Genomic DNA, 19,973 nt, shown 5'->3' with positions numbered 1-19,973 from the left:
TGATCTTGTAAGTTTTTAGAAAACTGCTCCCTACACCTGATGTCTGAACAACAAAAGCCTCTTCTGAAATTTTATGTTTAAAAGGCTTATTATTGAGGCCAAGGTGTTTAGAGCACAGGTGTCAAAACCTAGGCACCTAAATTAAAATTCCCATTACATACAAGCACAGCAAGGCCTCAACCTTACAAATTAAAAACATAAAAGGATTATACCTTAAAACAAAGGTATCAAACTTATGTGGCTGGGAGCCCTTTGGGCTGCATCACACTCCTGTGTGCCCCTCACCTCCCCTTCACTGCTGCACCATTAGCCCATACCCACCCCACCACTGTACAGCGTGCCTTTGCCCTCCTCTCCAACTGCTGTACCACACATCCAACCAGGCTTTACTCTTCATTCCTACAGCATATACCCATGTGGCTCCAGGCTCACTCTCAGCTCCCCAGCTGTGCCACACTGCACTGCTGCACCCCCAGGGGCTGGCAGCCAAAATCAAAAAAGGGAAGGGGAGCCTAGAAACTCTGGCTGCTCTTTCAGTTGGAGCAATTAAGTGGGGGAGGAGGGTGGAGCGGTACCTGGGGAAAGATCCTGGGGGCTGATTCTCACAGGCTGCCAGCTGCAGAGCCATAAGTGCACATTAGCCAACTGTAAGTGCATGTAATGTGTACACACCTCAAAAAGTAAGCACTCAGAATAGCCAAGTGTCATTTCTAATTATCCATAAGTGCCATGCAGAGATGGAAAAAAAGTAGAAGGAAACAAATTTCTAGCTGGCAGAACGACTAAGCAGCCCCTTTCCCAAATTAAAAAAAAAAAAAGTTGTCTTAACATTGTTGGCCTAAATCGTGAGTATTTCAAGGTTGAATTTACAAGCAGGCTACAAAATGTGTATAATCTCATACAGCCACTCTGCCAAGGTCTAAATCAGGAAAAAAAAAAAATCATTCTGCATCCAATAGGCTTGAGCAGTAGGCTTGTATTAAATGAGACCAAAATGGTGCCTTGATAAAATAATGCATTGAGCTGACTAAGGCTATGTATAGATATTCAAGGAGGTTAGATTGCATTAAAAATAGCCACTCGATCTAAGGGGGAGGGCAGGCAGGGTCCATGGAACTGCTGGGGTCAGGGAGGGTTTGGCAGGATATGGGAACCTTGTGGGGTCTGCAGGGAGTTTGGGAAGGCTCTCTCCCCCACACCCTGGGGTTAGGGGCTATTTTTAGCCCCCTGACCCACCACTGTCAGACAAACAACCCCTCCCCAGTGAACACCCCCATCCCTCCTGCCCCTCTCCGCACCCCGATTTGTTCAGCTCCCAGTATCGGCGAACCGTGATAAAACCAGCATGGGGAGTGGCTTGCACGGATGTGGATGCTTGGTGAGTGAGGGACAGGGGTTGGTTGGTCCATGATGGGGTTGTCTGTCCCAGGATGGGAGGGGATGGACTGGGGGGGGCAGATGGGGGTCTAAGAATAGGCCGGTGCCAGAGTAGGGTAGGAAAAGTGCAGCCCCAGGGTAGGGCCAGCAGCTGGGCTTTCCTAGCCCTGGGACTGTAACTGGGAACTGTACAGAAGTTTAGTTAGATCAGTCTCACCAGACCTCAGCTAAGTAAGTCCTTCTCTGAGGTACACTTAGCTTAGATCGGGTCAGCCATTTTAGACCGATCTAACTGTCCTGAACTTCTGTACAGTTCATGTGTAGATCCACCTAACTAGTGTAAGGTATTCACCTGGGCAAACTAAGTTAGATCAGGTGGCCATTTTTAATGTGATCTAACCTTGCCCTAACCTCCCTGAACATCTGTACCCAACCTAAGGCTAAGTCTGCTCCAGATAAATGCCCAATGACCTTTTAAGATCTAACAGCAGATGGAAATGCAAGCAAAGGAAGGGAGGGGTGGGGAAGAAAGAATTGGCAAAAGGACTAAGCCGGAAATCTGCCACCATTTTGGAAACAAATATTTTAAAGACAATTTTAAAGCATCAGTCTCTGTAAAGTGAACATGTTTTCAAAATAAAATAAACAAAAATGAAACTCATAATATAACTATCAAAGGGGGAAAAAAAAAAAAAAAATCAAGAATAGAGGAAAACAAGACCAGGAGCAAGGAAAATATTATTTAATACAAAGAATAGAAGATAAACAGCATAGCATATTGTTATATAAGAGGACCTTGGAAAAATAGCTCAATACCTGGAAAGATACTGGAATAAATTATTAAACAATCAAGCTATAATCAATACCGTATCATCCTGTAGGTGAACAGCCAACATGGACTTATCAAGAACAAATCATATTTTAAAAAGTCTAATTTTCTTTTCTCATAAAATAGCTGATAAGATAACAGGGAAGCATATCTTTATTAAATCTTTTGACACCATCTTAAATTATATTCTCCTATGTAATCATGGCCTTAATGCACTCATCACAACCTGCAGTCAAAGTGTAGCTTTTGCATTGCTGTCAAACGTGAGGGCATTTTCCTCACAACCTTTTATATGACTCTGACCTAGTTTTGATTTTAGGCAATGTTTTCATTAGCTATTTGGACAAAGGGCAAGGGTACACACAAATTTTGTGAACAAATTAGTAGGGAATACAACCACTCTGCATGGCAGGATCAGACATCAAAACAATCTTGAAAAATTGGAGAAAGTAGTCCAAAATCAACAAGATGAAATGCAGTGAAAAGAAATAGGCAGTCCTTCGCTTAGGAAGGAGAAACCAAACGCAGTTAAAAATGCTGAACAATTGGCTAGGCGGGAAAAGAGGAGCTAGTGATTAAAACGAGGCACAAGCTAAGTAGGAATAAACCATCCAGTGCCAGTAAAAGGTAAAAAGTCATACTGGGATATATTAAAGGGAGTGAGACATCAGATATAGAAAGCAATTATTTTGCTCTGGTTAGCACTGGGAGGCCTCCGACAGAACAGTGTCTCAAGTTTTGGTCAACACACAAAGAAAGACAGTCAAGCTGCAGTGTATCGAGAAGAAAACAGTGAGGAAGATGAAAGGTTTGGACAACAGGACCTGTGAGGAAAGGCTATGGAAACCAGATCTGTATTCTCTAGAAACAGACAGCAAGGGGAAGGAACCTAATAAACAAGCACTGCACAGCATTAAAGGTTCTTCTGGAAAAGATGGTGCTTAAATGTTCCCTGTGTCCACTGCAGGCAGGATGAGAAAAACAAAACACCACAACAGCAAACACAAAACAGTCTTAATTTGCAGAAAAGAAAAAAAGTGTTAGAAATTAGGAAAAAATCTCTTTGGAATAAGAGCAGTAAAGAACTGGAATAGGCTACTTGGGACGTTTTTGAGACAACATGGAAAAAAAAAAAGCTTCCATTAAGGTATGGTCTAGTTGAGTGTTTTTCAACTAGTTTCAGAGTTTGGGGGTTCTGGGTAATGGCTGAACAGGCTGGGAGGCAGTGTGCCACCACTGCCAGACTTGCTCACCTAGCTCTGCAGCCTCTCTTTAAGTAGTGGCAAGGATTCTGCAGCAGAAGTAATGATATGAAAGGGTTTTATGATTTTACAAAGTTTAAAAACCAGTGGTCTAGTTAAACTGGATCCTGGATCTGTATAGGGTAGATGGTCTAGCTGATTTCTTATATGTTACTTTAAGCCTTCTGGCTTCTTTGATTCCATAGCCAGTCATAGCCTGAGGCTGGGGCTGGTCCTCAACAATTACTCTTCTCACAAAACAGTTTATCCCATCCCTTTTTAAAAGAAAATAGTTGAGAAGGATTGCTTATTGAAGGCATCACTATACATTTATACAGTTTGATTTCCCTTGCATTAATTTTCTTTCCTATTCTTTTCACCTCTCCTCCACCCTCACAAACTTTTAATATATACACTTCTTCCAAGCCATTTCCTCTTTAACATTGTACAACATGTAATAACTGTTCTATTTCCTCCCAACCACATTGCTTTTCAAGTTCCACTGCTCCTTCTTCCTATCCTCCACACACACTTCTACATTTCGATGCTGGCAGAGATTTTTTTACTGTCAAAAGTGTCATCCACAAAAAAAGTAATATTTGTAGATGGACTGGTGTCCCTGCTGCTACCTTCTAAGTATTGCTTGGTGTAGATTTTCTTGTAATTAGTTTGTAGGGTATGGGTTTTTTTTAATAGGTGTCTTAATAGTCACTGAGTAAACGAAAGCACCTAAATCCATCTTACTTTTCACTCTAAACAGAAGCCATAGTCAAGATTTATTGGGCTGGATTCTGTTCTTTGAAAACAGAGCAAATTGATTTCCATACACAAGTCTTCAACAAAATTAAATATTTGCTTGATTAAAGTGACAACCCATAGCATTTTTGGTATGCTGAAAAAGTTCCTGGGACATCATGCTAATACACTACTAAAGCCAAGACATCACTCTTTGGAAACTTTATAATAAGCTCAATTAACTACTACGGCCTGAAACTTACTCACCGAATCTCAACACTGAATGCCAACACAAAAATAACCACCGCAAGAAATGCAAATTCATAGGTATAGAATAATTTTTCAAGGGTCCCCTAGTACGAGGGCTTTGCCTACCTGCACTACACTTATTTCCTTTTTCTGATAGATAGATAAATGACTATTAGGACTCTGTTAGTGACACATTTCCCAGCCTCACACCTACAGAATTCTGACGGCACAGTCCTGTCTATTCAGGTTGACTACCTGCATATGAATACTGGACATGCAGGCACAAATACTGAATATTAGGATATGCATAAGAATATTACGATATGTAGCCACAGATATTGCACACTTGTAAACATGCTGTACCAAAACAAACTCCAAACTGGTAGTGACATTCCTCTATTGGAAGTGGTCAGCACCTGTAAGAGTACGAACATACATCACAAAATGAAGCAGACTGGCTGTGGCACTATGTGTCCAATGTGCTTCATTGGGCAAAACATGTTGCCCATTGTCCCACATCAGGCAGGGGCCCAATCCTGCAGAACAACAGATGACATGTTCCATACTTAAGAGATGCACCTTGAAGAGTCCCCTGGGGCACTTCTCTACAAAAGAGAAAAGCCAGGGTTCCCCACTTGCAGAGACATGCCCTGCGCAATCTCTGGAGTATGCCTCCACAAATGTGGACAGGGAACATCCTGGAGAAATTTCCAAGGTGTATCTTTATAAGCAGGGAAAGCCAGGCTGGTGCTCCTTGGGCTTGAGGGGGCTGATCCTGTATAGGAAATCCTGGGGAGGTGTCTGGAGAGCATGAGCAGCTGTGGACTGACCACACTTTCCCACCATAAACTTAACACACATCTGCTGCAACAGAGTGGCACAAATTGATACCACCTATGAAGTGGCCACAATTTTGAGGCATTTGTGGCATGACAAGGGGTATGAACATTTATTTTGATTGAAGCACAAATGCAGCATCTGTTCTACCCCAAGTTCCACAATGGAGTCTGTAAGACAGAAGTTTTCCTAGACAGTATGCTTTTTCACCAAATAAAAACTGAACACTTCTAAGATCCAGGTGCCTGCAGCCTCCTGCTGTCATGGATATCATCAAACCTCTATAATATACTGCCTTTCCTTTTCACCTGATGGCAATGTGTTACTTCAAATTTAAAATTTCTTGCCATCTCTCTTCCTGATGCTGCTTCACTTGACAAAATTTAAGGGGAATACTTTGATAGAATTTTCCTGAAACAATTCTGAAATCCAGTCAGGCTGCCAATGATTCATGTACTCTGGGTAACCCAGGTCATTGGCGTATGAGGTTACTTAGTCTCTCCTTCCAATAAGGCAGGAGTTTCTGAGGTAAGAACTGGTACAAACTGAGAATTTACTGCTGCTTGTTATTGAGAAATGGAGTGTTCAACTCCTGTGTATACTAAGCACCCCTGAAACCAGATCAGAATATGTAAGCTGAATTCAGGACATCCCCCTGTGAGATGATGATACTTGCGGAACAAAAAATTAGTGACTTCAGCCCCTTTGCATTGTTTGATACAATACCCTCATCTTTTCTCCAAAAAGGTTCACTGTTGCATGACATGCTTATCATTTGTACAGTCAGGCAGGTAGCCAAGCCTGTTAGCAGCACAAGCATCAACTGCATCTAGTTTCCCTGTGCTGTTACACAGTATGCAAAGTGAAGTACAGGTGAAATCTGAGAAAATGCAGTATTTAAGATTTATGCAGTCATAGATATGCAAACGTCACCTTAATTTTTTAGAGATTAGGGAATAGAGAGCCTCAGAAAGATTAAGTCCCTCACCTAGATAATGCTGTGGCTAATGCAGTAGCAGTCAAGACACAGTTTCTAACACACTGATATGCTGCCTGACTGGCCCCCTTCGCGTGGTGCCAGGACACAACCGTAGCAGATCAGCTCCACGTAATGGATCCAGTGCATGGGGCTAGTCTACAGGCCTAATTTGGCCCATGGACTGGCTCTGTGCCGCTCATCTGGTGCACAGGGCCAGATGAGTTTGACACCTCTGCAGTAAACAGCAGAAAAAACGCCTCTGGGTTGCCTGACTAGCCAGATACATTAAAATGTCACCTGAACTGAGTCAACTGTTACAACATACTTAAAAATGGCCACTAAAATAGTACAGGGTCAGTGATAGGAAACATAATAGCTGCATTCATTTAAACAGAAGTCAAGCTTCAGAAACCCCAACAGCAGTAAGTTAATTTGCCCATATGTTCACAAAGCCATTCCAAGCTTTCAGATCTGTATCTCATTAAGTGTTTATAAACATTTCTCATTCAGGCATATTTGCTAGCAAAACTAAGTAGTTAAGATGGTTAGTTTGACAAGTATTTTGGCCAACATTTTAATTAAAGTTTGATTAAAGTATAAATAGATAATTATTTATAGAACGGTGCGTAATGTTAATTTTGTTGTTCTGAGTAGCAGACATGCCTCTCTTGCGAGATTAGAATAAGATCTAAAAGTTAACAATCCCTCTTCTCTCTCAAACAAACAATGCTAATCACATACATCACAGAATAAGTAACAAATATCCAAGCTTAACTAAGTCATGATAAGTCTGTTAAGGTCTCACTTCATTCAAGGTATGCTTTTTCAGAGTACGGCAAAATTAAATGTCATAAATTATCCAAAAATCAACTGTAGTTTGAGAACAGGTACTCACCACTTCTTCCAATGCAGCACTTCTCCCAAAAGAACAGGTCAGGTGTGTGAGGCAGTTAACAAATGAAGAGAAAAGTTCACTTGGAATGGCAGTTAAAATATTGCGAGGAAACACGGTTATCAGATTGCTGATAATACTAGAAATTCCCACTGCTTCAGAGTCCTCTATTTCAATTCTATAAAAGGAAACAGCAGTTACCTCTTTTATCATTCAGAAATACCACCAAGAAGCTGGAATATTTTATTGATGGATTTTCTGCATTGAATAAGCTAAAAGACACTTTTCTATGTGCTTTATATTCTTCTTTCTGCATTTTAATAATACAACTCCAAACACACAAGGCAAAAAGCTATTCTGGCTCTCCCTGCTCACCACTTCACTCCTCTCCAGACCAAAAGATTAAAAGAAGATGCCACCTAAATTTAAAGGGCAAGCATACATACCCATTGATAGTATTCAATAATCCCTCAATGAAGTGTGCCAGGTAATCAACTTGTGAGCCTTCATCAGGAAAGACTGGCCCATGTAGAGAGGCTAGCTGTGCTAGGCACTGTAGTGAGTCTTGTGCCATATCTGTATCTTCTCTGATTTTTCGATGTACCTTTCAGGGAGTGAGACAGTTAATACATGGAAAAATAGGGTGTTCTTACAACAGTCACATGGCTCTCTGAAAGAGCATACACCAAAAAAAGCTTACTATAATTTCCATTCAATCTGAAATAAGGTGGCATATGCAGCTCTCTAAACCACAGCAAGCTTCAATATTGCTCCTCAGATTACTAATTCCATGAGCCAGGAATTAACCCACTAAAATTAAAGGTTTAACAGAGTCCTACCTACATTTTGAAAATTGAACTGTCTTCAACACATTATGTCTTAAAGAGAGAAACAGATGCCAGCCAGCCAGACATGCTGCTCCTTCTAAAAACAGCAATAATGACAGTCATTTGTATTATGCTAACTATGCCTAGGCTATAGCGTCTTGCTAAAGTTAGTTGACAAGTTCAATCAAGATAGTACGGATGCTTCTTTAGCAGAGGTAAACACTGAAGACAAAAAACAAGCACCATCTGACCCTTGGCAACACCTTTATATTTACCTAAGACTACTAGTAAAATCTTTTCCCATTTCTGTGAGCTAAGTAGTACATCATTACTTGTAAAGTTACACAAGTGTTTTAGAGGAAAAAGTCAAATATTTCAATAAAATGCATTTTAAAATAGATGCTTACTATTTATTGTGGACTTTACATTTTTTTGAGTAAGCATTTTGTTTCTTCATACAAGGGTAATAAAAGTAAGTATAGTTTAAAGAACATCTTTAGAGTCCTTTAAGTAAAATTGTGCTTTCGATGAAAGCAAAGTTAAATCTCCAACTGCATTTCAAATTTCATCCCGTTGAAAAGCTATAGAGCTATTCTGAACCTCTAAGTTACACAGATGCACAGGTTACAAAATATTTAAATTGTTGAGAAAACCATACCACATTAAATTATCTGGGAAAAATAGTATTAAAAATCAATCCTAACCTCCAACTTCAAATTATAATAAAAGTTGTTAGGTCTAGTCATGCAATTACAACTATGAGCATTTTTTTTTTTTTTGTATTTGAACAAGAATTTTCCTAAAGAGGAAAATGATGCATTACTTCAGTTGAAAAAATTAAAGCATCAAGACTCAACCATTGCAAATCAGGAGTTTGAAAACAAAAGTAACATTCTGCCTGGTGTCCTTTTGCAAATAAATTTTTAAAAATTAAGTATTCTTTAATTATCATTAATATGCATTTTATTTAGTCTTCTTCATGCCATTGGTAAATGTTGATTTTTAAGTAACAATCAATTATCTCAAGAACAATCCAGAAGCCAGAAATTTAACTCAAAGACTTCTTAGTACAATTAAACTAGAAAGGGTTAACCTGCAAACCCAAACGGTATTTGCATGAGGAGATTCACAGCTGACAGTAGCAACTGTCTGGGTCATCTAGACAGCTGTTCAGATTGTGTGTGGCTGTTAAGAGTTTTGCCAGCAAGTTTTTTACCTTTCCAAAAAAATGCTGAAGCAAAATATATTTTCAAACAAGTAAATCTCCTTTGTAAAAAGCTGAACTTCAAAGTGCATCCACATTCCCACGTCAGAAAATTCTAAAATAGTACAAGAGATTTATACAAACAGTTTGTCTAGTAATCACCTTGGCAGTAATTTCTGTTCTGCACAAGGGACCTCTGCCTGGAAGAACGCTGAGCTCTAGGATCCCAGGATGCAATATAAAACAAAATTAGCATAACTAATTTACATATATTCTGTGAATGTTGCTGTTATGCTAATTTATTAAAAAAATTAAAATAGTAAATAACTAGTTTTAAGCCAACTTTAATATGAGATTTTAAAAGTTACATAAAACAGGCCATGTGTTTCTGAGGATTCCCCCCTCCCTCCCAAGTTTGTAGACCTACTATTGATCTATTAGGTTTACATCCAGTTGGTGCATATGTAGGGATATGGGGGAGGGAAGATTTATATGCTGAAATCAGCTGGAAAAAAATGCAAAGATACTTCTGTTTTCAATTATTTTTGAGCTACATTCTACAGCAGCAATGAAAACCTGTCACTCAGTTATTTAAAGAACTGCAACACCTTAACTGAAAATGATACTTTGCACTGTTCAATAAGCTCAGTTGCATCTGAAGATGTTGGTTCACAGTATGAAAAACATATATACACTGATAATTACTAAGATCAAAAGATAAAAGGCACTTCATATGCACTGTACACCTTGAGCACTTAGGAAAAATGCAGTAATTCTTCAGATCAGAACTCTGATTAATGCAGTAAATCCTACCTGATACCCAGGAAGAATCCAACAATAAATTTTTACAAGACGGTGGAGCTGCTCCCCTGTGGTTTATACTAGGAAAGCTGAAGAAGAATGAAACTTACTGTAAAGAAAAGCTCCATAACTCTGCTGTCCAGAAGGGTCTCACGCCAGGACTCTGTTGGCTTTAGCATCACATTTTGTGAGGATTCAAACATAGCTATATAATGTCTGCCCAGTTATCTGGTGTCAAGGTCAACAATAACATTCCTACTTGGCTTTAAAAAAAATCCTAGATACAACAGGATCCATTCAGAAAGAATGCAATGGAAACAAACTTTAAGCCTCTTGACATACACAGCATAATTCATGCATGAGGCCAAGGAATAAAAGGTATTAAGTATTGAAAAAAAGAATGTTTCAGGAATGTCAGATAACAGTTTGATCATAATTATGAGACATACCATAGTGATACGATCACTTTGATAACCAGGGTGTCTAATGTGACAGTGGGAGAAGGGAAAAAACCCACTGCAATTAACAGGTGTTAAAATTTACACAAAATGGGAAATCATTTTCTAAAAATTTTTTCCTGGCAGCTTTTATAAAGGCTGTACGAGAGCTAAAGATAGCTCTTTGAAACCTATATCCTATTTTTCTAAATAGCCAAATATGCTGCATAGAATGAAGATATGTTAGCCCTGTATTAATCTAAATTTTTTATCATGCTGTGAAGAACAAAGGCTCAAGGCAACACAAGTGATTGTCATATAAAACATATGTTGCTAAAGGAGAAACATAAGGACCTGCACGCATTTCACCAATGTATTCACTGAAGATATCATTAGACCCCCCGCATCTTTTAACCTTAAATTATTGAAAAATATATAGCTTTGAAGTTTGCAAATGATCTACAGCTAGAGAACCAGAAATGTGAGAAACCATTTAACAAACATACAAATCCCAGCATTCTGTGTCAGTTTATAACCTAGAATGCATTTTTATGCATGTTTTTTGTGTACCGTGCATACCACTGCATTGATTAAAGTAATCAAATATATGGCTTTTAGTTCATCAGGTTAAATCAATTTCTAGTCAATAAATGCTGTTTATTACTATACTATACAAGTCAGTAAGTTCCACCCGACTCATGCAATTAATGGAATGAGTAAGTAACTGAAGATCTTTTTTTTTTTAAAAACCAAAAACCCCTCAAATACAGTAGTATATGCAACAGTGTAAGGGTAACTAAAGAATGGACTATTTTATTTTATTGCCACTTCTCTAAGGAAGGCTCATGAGTGCTGCAGTGAACCAAAATACAACTCAGCACCAACTGCACATAGTAAAACTCTGTTACAGTGAAGTCATTTTTTCCGCAGGACAGCCTTATTGCAAGCTGGAGGTGTCCTATAACCAGGGCTGCAAACAACACTGTAAAGGACTTTCATTCTACTTCAATCAAAATTTACCAATGTGTACATGAACATTACTGGATTACTAAAGATGTACTGTCGTACAGTAAGCATGAAATAAGGTTTCTGCTTAATCTTTGTGTGAGATATTGATGTTTAAAGTATCTTTAAGTGCTTCAGTTTTTCCTGGTGAAAATAAAATATAGACATAAATTATTATTATAAGCAAGCATCCCTCACCAAAACTTCATATTGCAGAGAAAGTTATATGCTTAGTGTATTTCATTGCATCTTGTAGAAGCCTAAACTGCACGTTAAAGGTTTTGCTTTCCTCTGATGACAATCTTATAGAAATACAGCAAGATTCCTTTACTTGTTGTACTTACTCACTTAGAGAACCCTTCTTAATCAGATGTAAAATATAAAGAGGAGAGGATCAGTAATGTATTATGGTCTTTGTATATCAATTTGCTCTTAATTAGATTTAATTTACAAATGAGACCTGCTACATAATACACCTCAGGGGAGGTCATTTACTGTCACTATTTTAACAAGCCTCAGTATTTAGCAGACATATCCTGTTATTTTTAGTATTGAAACTCACACTAATGGACTGATGACACACATGACAACAAAAGATTTGTAGGAAAACCATTTATGTTCACTAAACAATACAGAACAGAACTGTATCCGCACCACTGTTTTTCCAGGAGAGGCAATACTAAATTGGTTTGTACAGGTGCAATTCCTATTGTGTTCATATATGCTCAACACTACGTACAAGCTAATGACATCTTTGTCATCTGTAGCATCTTTAGCCTTTCATACTTCCTAGCACTGGTCCAGGTACACACACATGCTGAGAAATGTGCCCTAAATTTGTGATCTGAAGACTGTCAAAACTCTTAAAAAATAAGAAGCAGTATGTACTGGCACAGAAGGTTTTCCAGAAGTTCAGGCTGCAATACAGCAAAGATTAAAAAGAGCAGAACAGCATCACCACTACATAATACTGCAGGGAAACTATATCTTTAAAGCATCCATTCCTACCACCACCAGAGACAGGATACTGGGCTAAATGGATGAGTGGTCTGACCCAGCATGATGCTTCTTATGCTCTTATCACAGTTTCTTTAAGTGACAGCAATATAAGAGACAATTCATTCTGAGAAGAACAAACAACTCCTATCCAACGACAACTTTCTTTATTTCTAATGAAGGTCATTTGTAACCCAACAGAAACACATATTTAAAGAAACATCAATATGACATTAACAACTGAAGTTCAGAAGCTGTCCAGAGAAATTTTAAAGGAAGAATCTGCTTGAATCTTGAAAGACTGATATGTAGAGTGTAGTAACAGACATTTCATTCATGGCATGATGTCAAGACTCACCTTTTCACCACAGCTTTTTGCCTGAGGGTACAACAGCAGGCTGTATTGAAGTATTATTTAGGAAGTGCTTATCTATTCTTCATAGTTTCTTTTAAATGTCATGTATAACACCCGAAAGTTATGGCGCTCTCATATGTTACTGAACAGTAGTAGATTATAAAATTTTATATTTGCATCTACATAACAGTTAGTGGGGCTAATCCTCCAGATGCATACTCAGGAGATAAGTGCCAGCCTTCTCCTCAGATAGCCACCTGACCTCACCCCACCTCCACAAAAGGCACTCCATAGTCCTGAGGACAATGACTGGGAAAGGGCATAAAACATGCTGTTGCGTCTCCAACCATGCAAAAGAGGGCTTCATTATCTTTTTCACCAAGTTTCTTTGCAAGTACCAGGGCTGCTGTTAGGGATTAAAGTTAGTGTTGCAGCTCAGGATGTTCTAGAGACCTCCACAGTTTGGGGCTGGGCCCCATAGTCCCTTCTTCTGGGTTAGCAAAGCCTCTTCCCCCATGAACCAGTGTGGTAAGAATAAACAATGAAGCCTCATTTATTTTCTCAAGAGCTGACCCCCCTAACCCAACCCTCACACCTCCTCCCATGGAAGGGATGATTTGGCTTGGATTGTGGTATTTGTTTCAAAGGTCAGTATAACTGAGTTGTATTTGAAAGGAGTATTTCTCCAAGTATAATACAGGCACTCCGGAAGTATTCCGATACTTGCATTTTATTAGCAATAAAAAATAAAAGAAGATTTAACACCATGGAAATCTTCTGCATAACATTACACTAGCACACAAAAAATATTTAGATTTTAAGACTGGTTCCTGGCTTGCTTCTTTGCCAAGCACGAGGCCAGGGTCAAATAACTACTTGCTAATATTGAGGCACGTGTCTACTGAAAATGGCCCCCAGGGGAAAGAGAATCTCATCCTATACAGGATTTCACAATCCCTCAGTAAAAAGTTATTCTCTGTGGATTTAGATTTGACTACTTTTTGGTTAATAAAGGAGCAAAAGCCTCTGTTTGCAAGCTTGGCAGCTGTTTAAAAAATAAAGTAAATATTAAATGTTTAATTCGTGAACTTATTGCATAGCTACATTATTAACTGTTAAGACAAAATGTTGATTACCCTGTGTTTTAAGCACTTAACAGTGACGGAAGATATACATGAAGGTATGACTCAGGTATTGCTAACAGTGTTATTACTGGAGCTTGCAGCTCCACAAATACTAGCTCTCAAATATTTACTTGGGTTGTCAGGCAGATTTTGCATCCCACAGTAAGCAATGTGCTACCACAGCCTCGTTGCTCAACATGTCCAAGCTAGGTAGCTTCAAACTGTATTCCTACTGCAGCCCCACCAGTACACGTACACCAAGATTCAGAACACTGATGCTCAGTTATGTTGGCTGTCACCTAAAAGACCAGGTTTCAGGAGGTGTCAGTACCATTAGGAACTGGGTTGGGGCGGGGGGGAAAATCAGGACATTGTTCCATCTTCATTCTTATGCAAAATGAAAACAGTAATTTGCTTTTCAGGAGTTGTAAACTCAGTTAATGTTTGTGAAATATTGTGAAACTAATACATTGTCACACAATTTGAAACAAGATGTATAGAAAAAATTCATATGATGAAACAAATTGGAGGTGATTTCAGTCTCAGCTACATGGTGTCCACATTTTGTTTAGTTACATTCTTCAAATGACCAATCCCAATCTTTTTGTCAATCTGTTTAGCATTTTTAGGCCATTATTAAAGGATTAACTCTCAAAAAGAATACAAAACAACACCTGGCTGAACCGAGAAAAGTTTTCACATCTCCTGAAAAGTCAGCTCTAAATGCATACTTCCAGCTCAGAAGTCAGGTCACCTTTTACCTGAGGATAAGAAGACTGGCAATCTCTTCCTTCAAGAATTTCTTTTGTACTTCCTTACATACAACCTCCGTAGTTCTGGCTAAACACTATTTACAGCCCAGCAGTATAATCTAGATAGCATCGAGTCTTATCTCAGATGTGAAGTCTGGAAAAGTGATTTCATCTGGATCAAGATTTCTAGAATATCTATTTGCTCCAAGCGCTGCTTCCATAGATGCAATGAGAAATAATTTCAGGTTGAATTTGAATCCAATCCAGGGGCACAGGTATGTTTTACACTCCTAAACTGAACTGTCCCAAAGAGACAAGTCATAAGACAAATAAGTTGACTCTTGATATTGCTTCTGGTGACCTTCCTCATCCCTCCTACAGGGAGTCACATACCTTGACTTGAAAGCTATCAACAAGAGAAAAATCATAGAGGCAGTCCATTCTTTTGGGAATTATTCAGACATCAAAAGTTCTTAAACAGAGCAAAAGATGTTTTCTGCTACTCCCAATCCAATTTTTCTTCCAAAATCAGTCAATGAGTGAAGTTATGAAATCAAGCAATCATCAAGTCTTTTGATTTAACACAAAGATTATTAACAATTTTGTGTACTTAGTTTCAGGGTATTGATTAGCTTCAGCATTAGCTTTTATTTGGGGTATTTTATCTTCCCTTCTGGGAGGCTTTGGAGTTTCGCCATGTTACTGGGTTTAAGGCACAGGCATGATGAGTAAATAGTTAAACAGCGGGAGTCCCATGGGCCTTATGTTAGACTCCCCTAGCTTAGCTGCATGCGGTAAGGTGTATTATGGAGTATTATAAACCAACAATATGCATTTCAAAATGTAGATGCAGTATGTAACTGCAGGTATAAGATCTGCATAGATGAATTTATACAGGAGATATATAATATCTATATTATATATAGATATATAATCTCTTAGTCCAGTCTCTCAGAAGGTCTATTTATCAAAAAAGGGATCAAAACCAGCTTGATCCAACTGAACAACATTAAACAATGTTGTAAAAGTACTGAAAAAAGAAACACACTAGAAGCCAACATACCAGAGCACTGTCATACATTCTTAGTGCAAAATAGGAAATCTATGCTATTGTTATTTACAATTAGTACTGCCAAAACCTCTGAAACATTCATAAACACCAGGTGAACTAGCAATTAACAGAGGTAATGGATAAAAATAACAATTGATGTTACATGCATGTTATAAAGTGGGATGCGCATGTTTTAAAGTGAGCTGAAAGAAGTCGCATCTTTCATACCAGCTCCTGCCACCACTGAAAGTGCATGCTAGATTTTAATACAATGCTGCCACCTGTATAGTTGATGTTTTGTGAGACACTGCACTTAGATGAGTAAATTAGCAAGCTCCCCTACTACAATACAAGACCTCTTTAGTAATGTCTTGCCTTAATATAATCCTCAAAATTTAATGCTCTCAGTTAGCTCTTTTCAAGCAGCATGTAAGAATTTTCAATAAGAATTTTAAAGTGCATACACTTTCGCTACTCACTTTACTTCAAGATATACAAAACCTGTTATAAGTCATTACAGAAATTTAATGCAAATTAATAATACTCTGTCAACAGCTCCATGACCTGAAACACTATTTTGTGATGGAAATGTCTGAAATGTAATAGAAAAATCCATGCAGCACGATTGATTGAAAAAAATGTACTTTAATTCTGAGAATGAATAGAGCACCTAATATTAAAATAAAAAACAAAAATTATTTCAAGTATGCAATATATTTTGATGCTTTAGAAGTGCACCCATGTCTAATGCTCTAGCAACTGTATAAGCCTTTTAAAATACAGATAAATGGGGCCTCACCTTTTAAGAATTAAGATCAATTGTCACAATTTCTATTCAAAATTAATAAAATTGCTGCATTTACTTGATTAAGAAATGTGCTTTTTTCCCATTTAACTATTTTACAATCAAGCATGAGACCATTGGACCTGTATTCTTCAACATCTTCATCAGTGACTTGGATGTGGGCGTGAAGCGTGCTCTGTCCAAGTTTGCAGACAATGTTAAATTGTAGGGTAAAGTGCACACTCTGGAGGGTAGGGAACGATTGCAGGCAGACCTGGACAGGTTAGAAAAGTGGGCAGTACACAACAAGATGCACTACAACAAGGACAAGTGCAGTGTGTTGTACCTAGGGCGCAAAAATATCCAGCACACCTACCGGCTGGGAAGCTACCCTCTCAGCAGCACAGACACGGAAAGGGATCTTGGAGTCATAGTGGACTCCAAGATGAACACAAGTCACCAGTGTAACGAAATCATCAGCAAAGCTAACTCCACTTTATCAAATACAACCAAGGAGGTGATATTTCCCCTCTACGCAGCATTGGTCAGACTGCAGTTGGAGTACTGAGCCCAGTTTTGGGCACCACACTGCAAGAAGGATGTTGATAGACTAGAGAGGGTCCAGAGGACAGCCACTCATATGGTTAGAGGCTTACAGGACAAGCCCTATGAGGAGAGACTGAGGGACCTGGACCTCTTCAGCTCCTGCAAGAGAAGGCTGAGAGGTGATCTTGTGGCCGCCTACAAATTCATTAGGGGGATGCAGCAAAGGATCAGAAATGCTCTGTTCACCAGGGCACCTCTTGGCGTAACAAGGAACAATGGTTAAACTGAGAGAGAGAGAACAGATTTAAGCTAGATATCAGGAAAAATATCTTCACGGTAAGGGTGGCCAAAATTTGGAATGGGCTTCCAAGGGAGGTGGTGCTCTCCCCTACCTTGGGGGTCTTTGAGAGAAGGCTGGATTGGCATCTGGCTGGGGTCATCTGACCCCAGACACTCTTTCCTGCCTAGGCAGGGGGTCAGGCTTAATAATCTTAACGTCCCTTCCGATCCTAGCATCTATGAATCTAAACTAGGGGGAGATTAGGCGGTAGAGGGGAACAGGCAGTTGCTACAGCTGCAGCCTCAACCTGGGGTTGGGGCTGGAGCCACAGGTGCCACCAGCCCCTCCCCACCCCTGCTGCTTCTATACATCCCACCACTCCTCCCTGCAGCCCCCTATCTTTTCCCAAGCTGTTTCTCCCTCTGCTGTACTCCTCCTTGTTTTTGTTCCATGCTGGCAGGCTCCATTCTTGGTGCACAGAGCATGGCTCCAGCCTCACCCAGCAGTCACAGAGGTAGGGACCTGCCGCTGCCGCTATGGGGCCAACATGAAACAGCAGTGCCAGCTTCCTGTCGCTGCTATGGAGCCAGACTGGACTGATGCTCCATGCCCCAGGCTGCAGCAGGGACAAAGTATAACAGTATACCAGTGTGGAGCAAAAGTAAGGGGGAAAGGGGTAGAGATGGGAGGAAGGTGGGGCAGAGACCTAAGGCTACACGTGACAGAGGCAGCATGAAGATGGGGGAACAGGGGAAGGGGGAATCAGGGCAGCCTGAGGATGGGGGTCGGGAGGGGAGAAGTTAGTTGGGTAGGGGGGTGGCCACATCAGAAGAGAGCAAGCTGCCTCCCTCTCGCTGCCTGCCTCACCACCTCTACACAGCCTGCTCCCTACCACCTGCTTCCCTCACTCTGTCCCATTACTGACCCCCTCATCACCTTTCCCCCCACCTCCTGCACCAGCAGTGGGGAGGGAATTTAAGATAATCCTCCTAATAATTAGATTCAATACATGGAAATTATAATAAATTTATACTTTTTATGTATGTAGGATCTAATTATTGGGGGGTTATCTTACATTCACAGTTCCCTTGTATTTGGGTAAATTAGTGACATTATGTAAAGTTTGTTTGATGAGTTTGAGATGCACAAAATATATCTCTGGTCTTACCATTAGGAAAAGATTAAAAATATTGTTTACTAGATATTGTATCCTGAAAGTGACTGACAACATCATTAACATTAATACACTGGAGAGGCTCATTTATCCATTTCAATTAACACCTAATTTTCTTGCATAGAGCAAGCCAGTTGCTGACTACGTACAAATATAACAGGCCGTGCAAACAGGCGCGCTCTTCAGGGGTACGCCAGAGTTTGCAGGGCAGTGGGAGCGGGGGAGGGCTGGACTGGAGGGTTGCAGACCCCTCAGGGAAGGGGCTACTTACTGGGTGACCCCAGGTTCAGGGAAGTTCCTGGGGCAGAGTCCTCAGGGGGAGGGGCTGCCAGCTGCTGGAGGGCTCTTCTGCACAGGGACAAGCCACACCTGCACAGTCCAGCCCAGGCAGCTGTTGCTAAGCATGGGAAATTCAAACTGTGCCAGTCGGGTTTGGATGCTGGAGCAGATGCGCATGTGCGGCAGTGCACCCCGCTCTCCCATGAGGGAGTCTGTAAGAGGGGTGGTGACTTGCAGTGCAATCAGGGACCCTGCCCCGATGCTGCCTACCTCTCGGGGCTCCTCTGAGGCCTCTACCCAGACGGAGCCATTGGGTAGGTCGGCGGCACCCAGGCCCCCTGCCTGCAGGGTCCTCAAGGTCCTGGGGGTCCCTCACCTGTCCCATATGTGCCCTGCTTGAGGTCCTGTGGGGGCAGGTGAGGGACCTCCAGGCAGAGGTGGGCAGGCTGCAGGGAATCAGGGCAACTGAGGAAGAGATTGATGGGTAGTTCCATTTTCCGCAGAACCACACACCTGGAGGGGATTGATACGGCCAGATGGCAGATAGTTACCTCAAGGACTAGACATCACATTGCCCGGGGCACCTCCCTCAGTGCAGCTGGAGAACAGATACAAGTCCCTGGTGTCACTACCAGAGAGCACAGCAGTGGAGGCCACACCCACAGCCACCACTACACAAGCTGTGGGACAACCATGCAGCCGGAAGAGAAGATGATGATGGGTAATCATGGTGGGTGACTTCCCCCCTGAGAGGAGTGGAGGGAGACATCTGCTGCCCAGATCCCATGGTACAGGAGATATGATGCCTGCCCGGATTCCAGATTCAAGATGTCACAAAGATCCCAGACCTGATTAGGCCCTCCCACTACTATCCCACGGTCCTCATCCATGTGGGAACAAATGACGCATCCCAGAGTAGCCCAGGCAGGGTCGTATGTGACTACATGGTGCTGGGAGCCAGGCTCAGAGGTTTGGAGGCACAGGTGGTCTTCTTATCCATCCTCCTGGTCAGCAGTCATGGACGGTACCACAGCAACTGTGTTAGAGAGGTCAACTCATAGCTTTGGAGCTGGTGCCATTGTGTGGGGTTTGGATTCCTTGACCATGACCTGTATTGGATGCTTCAGAGTAAATTGGATGCTTATCTTGCTGGGATCCTATGACCCCAGCTGACTTCCTGCCCTTTGGGCAGGGGGCTGGACTCGATCTCCCGAGGTCC

General features: G+C 40.7%; 1 protein-coding gene across 3 annotated transcripts in view; it reads right to left on the bottom strand.

Moving 5' to 3' along the window:
• XPO4 (exportin 4) overlaps positions 1 to 19,973 on the bottom strand; it is a 106,977-nt gene that overhangs the window by 44,147 nt on the left and 42,857 nt on the right. For all 3 annotated transcript variants that reach the window (XM_019530184.1, XM_019530185.1, XM_019530183.1), the window contains exons 6-8: positions 10,082 to 10,194; positions 7,586 to 7,743; positions 7,143 to 7,317 (exon numbers count right to left, since the gene is read on the bottom strand). In XM_019530184.1, coding sequence (XP_019385729.1) covers positions 7,143 to 7,317; positions 7,586 to 7,743; positions 10,082 to 10,194 — 446 coding nt within the window. The remainder of the gene's footprint in view (positions 1 to 7,142; positions 7,318 to 7,585; positions 7,744 to 10,081; positions 10,195 to 19,973) is intronic.

The sequence above is a fragment of the Crocodylus porosus genome, unplaced genomic scaffold (genome assembly GCF_001723895.1).
Source record: "Crocodylus porosus isolate Cpor-Errol unplaced genomic scaffold, CroPor_comp1, whole genome shotgun sequence".
NCBI classification, from domain to species: Eukaryota; Metazoa; Chordata; order Crocodylia; family Crocodylidae; genus Crocodylus; species Crocodylus porosus.
The sequence above is the reverse complement of the archived record's forward strand: the minus strand, read 5'-3'. Positions and strand labels throughout refer to the sequence as shown.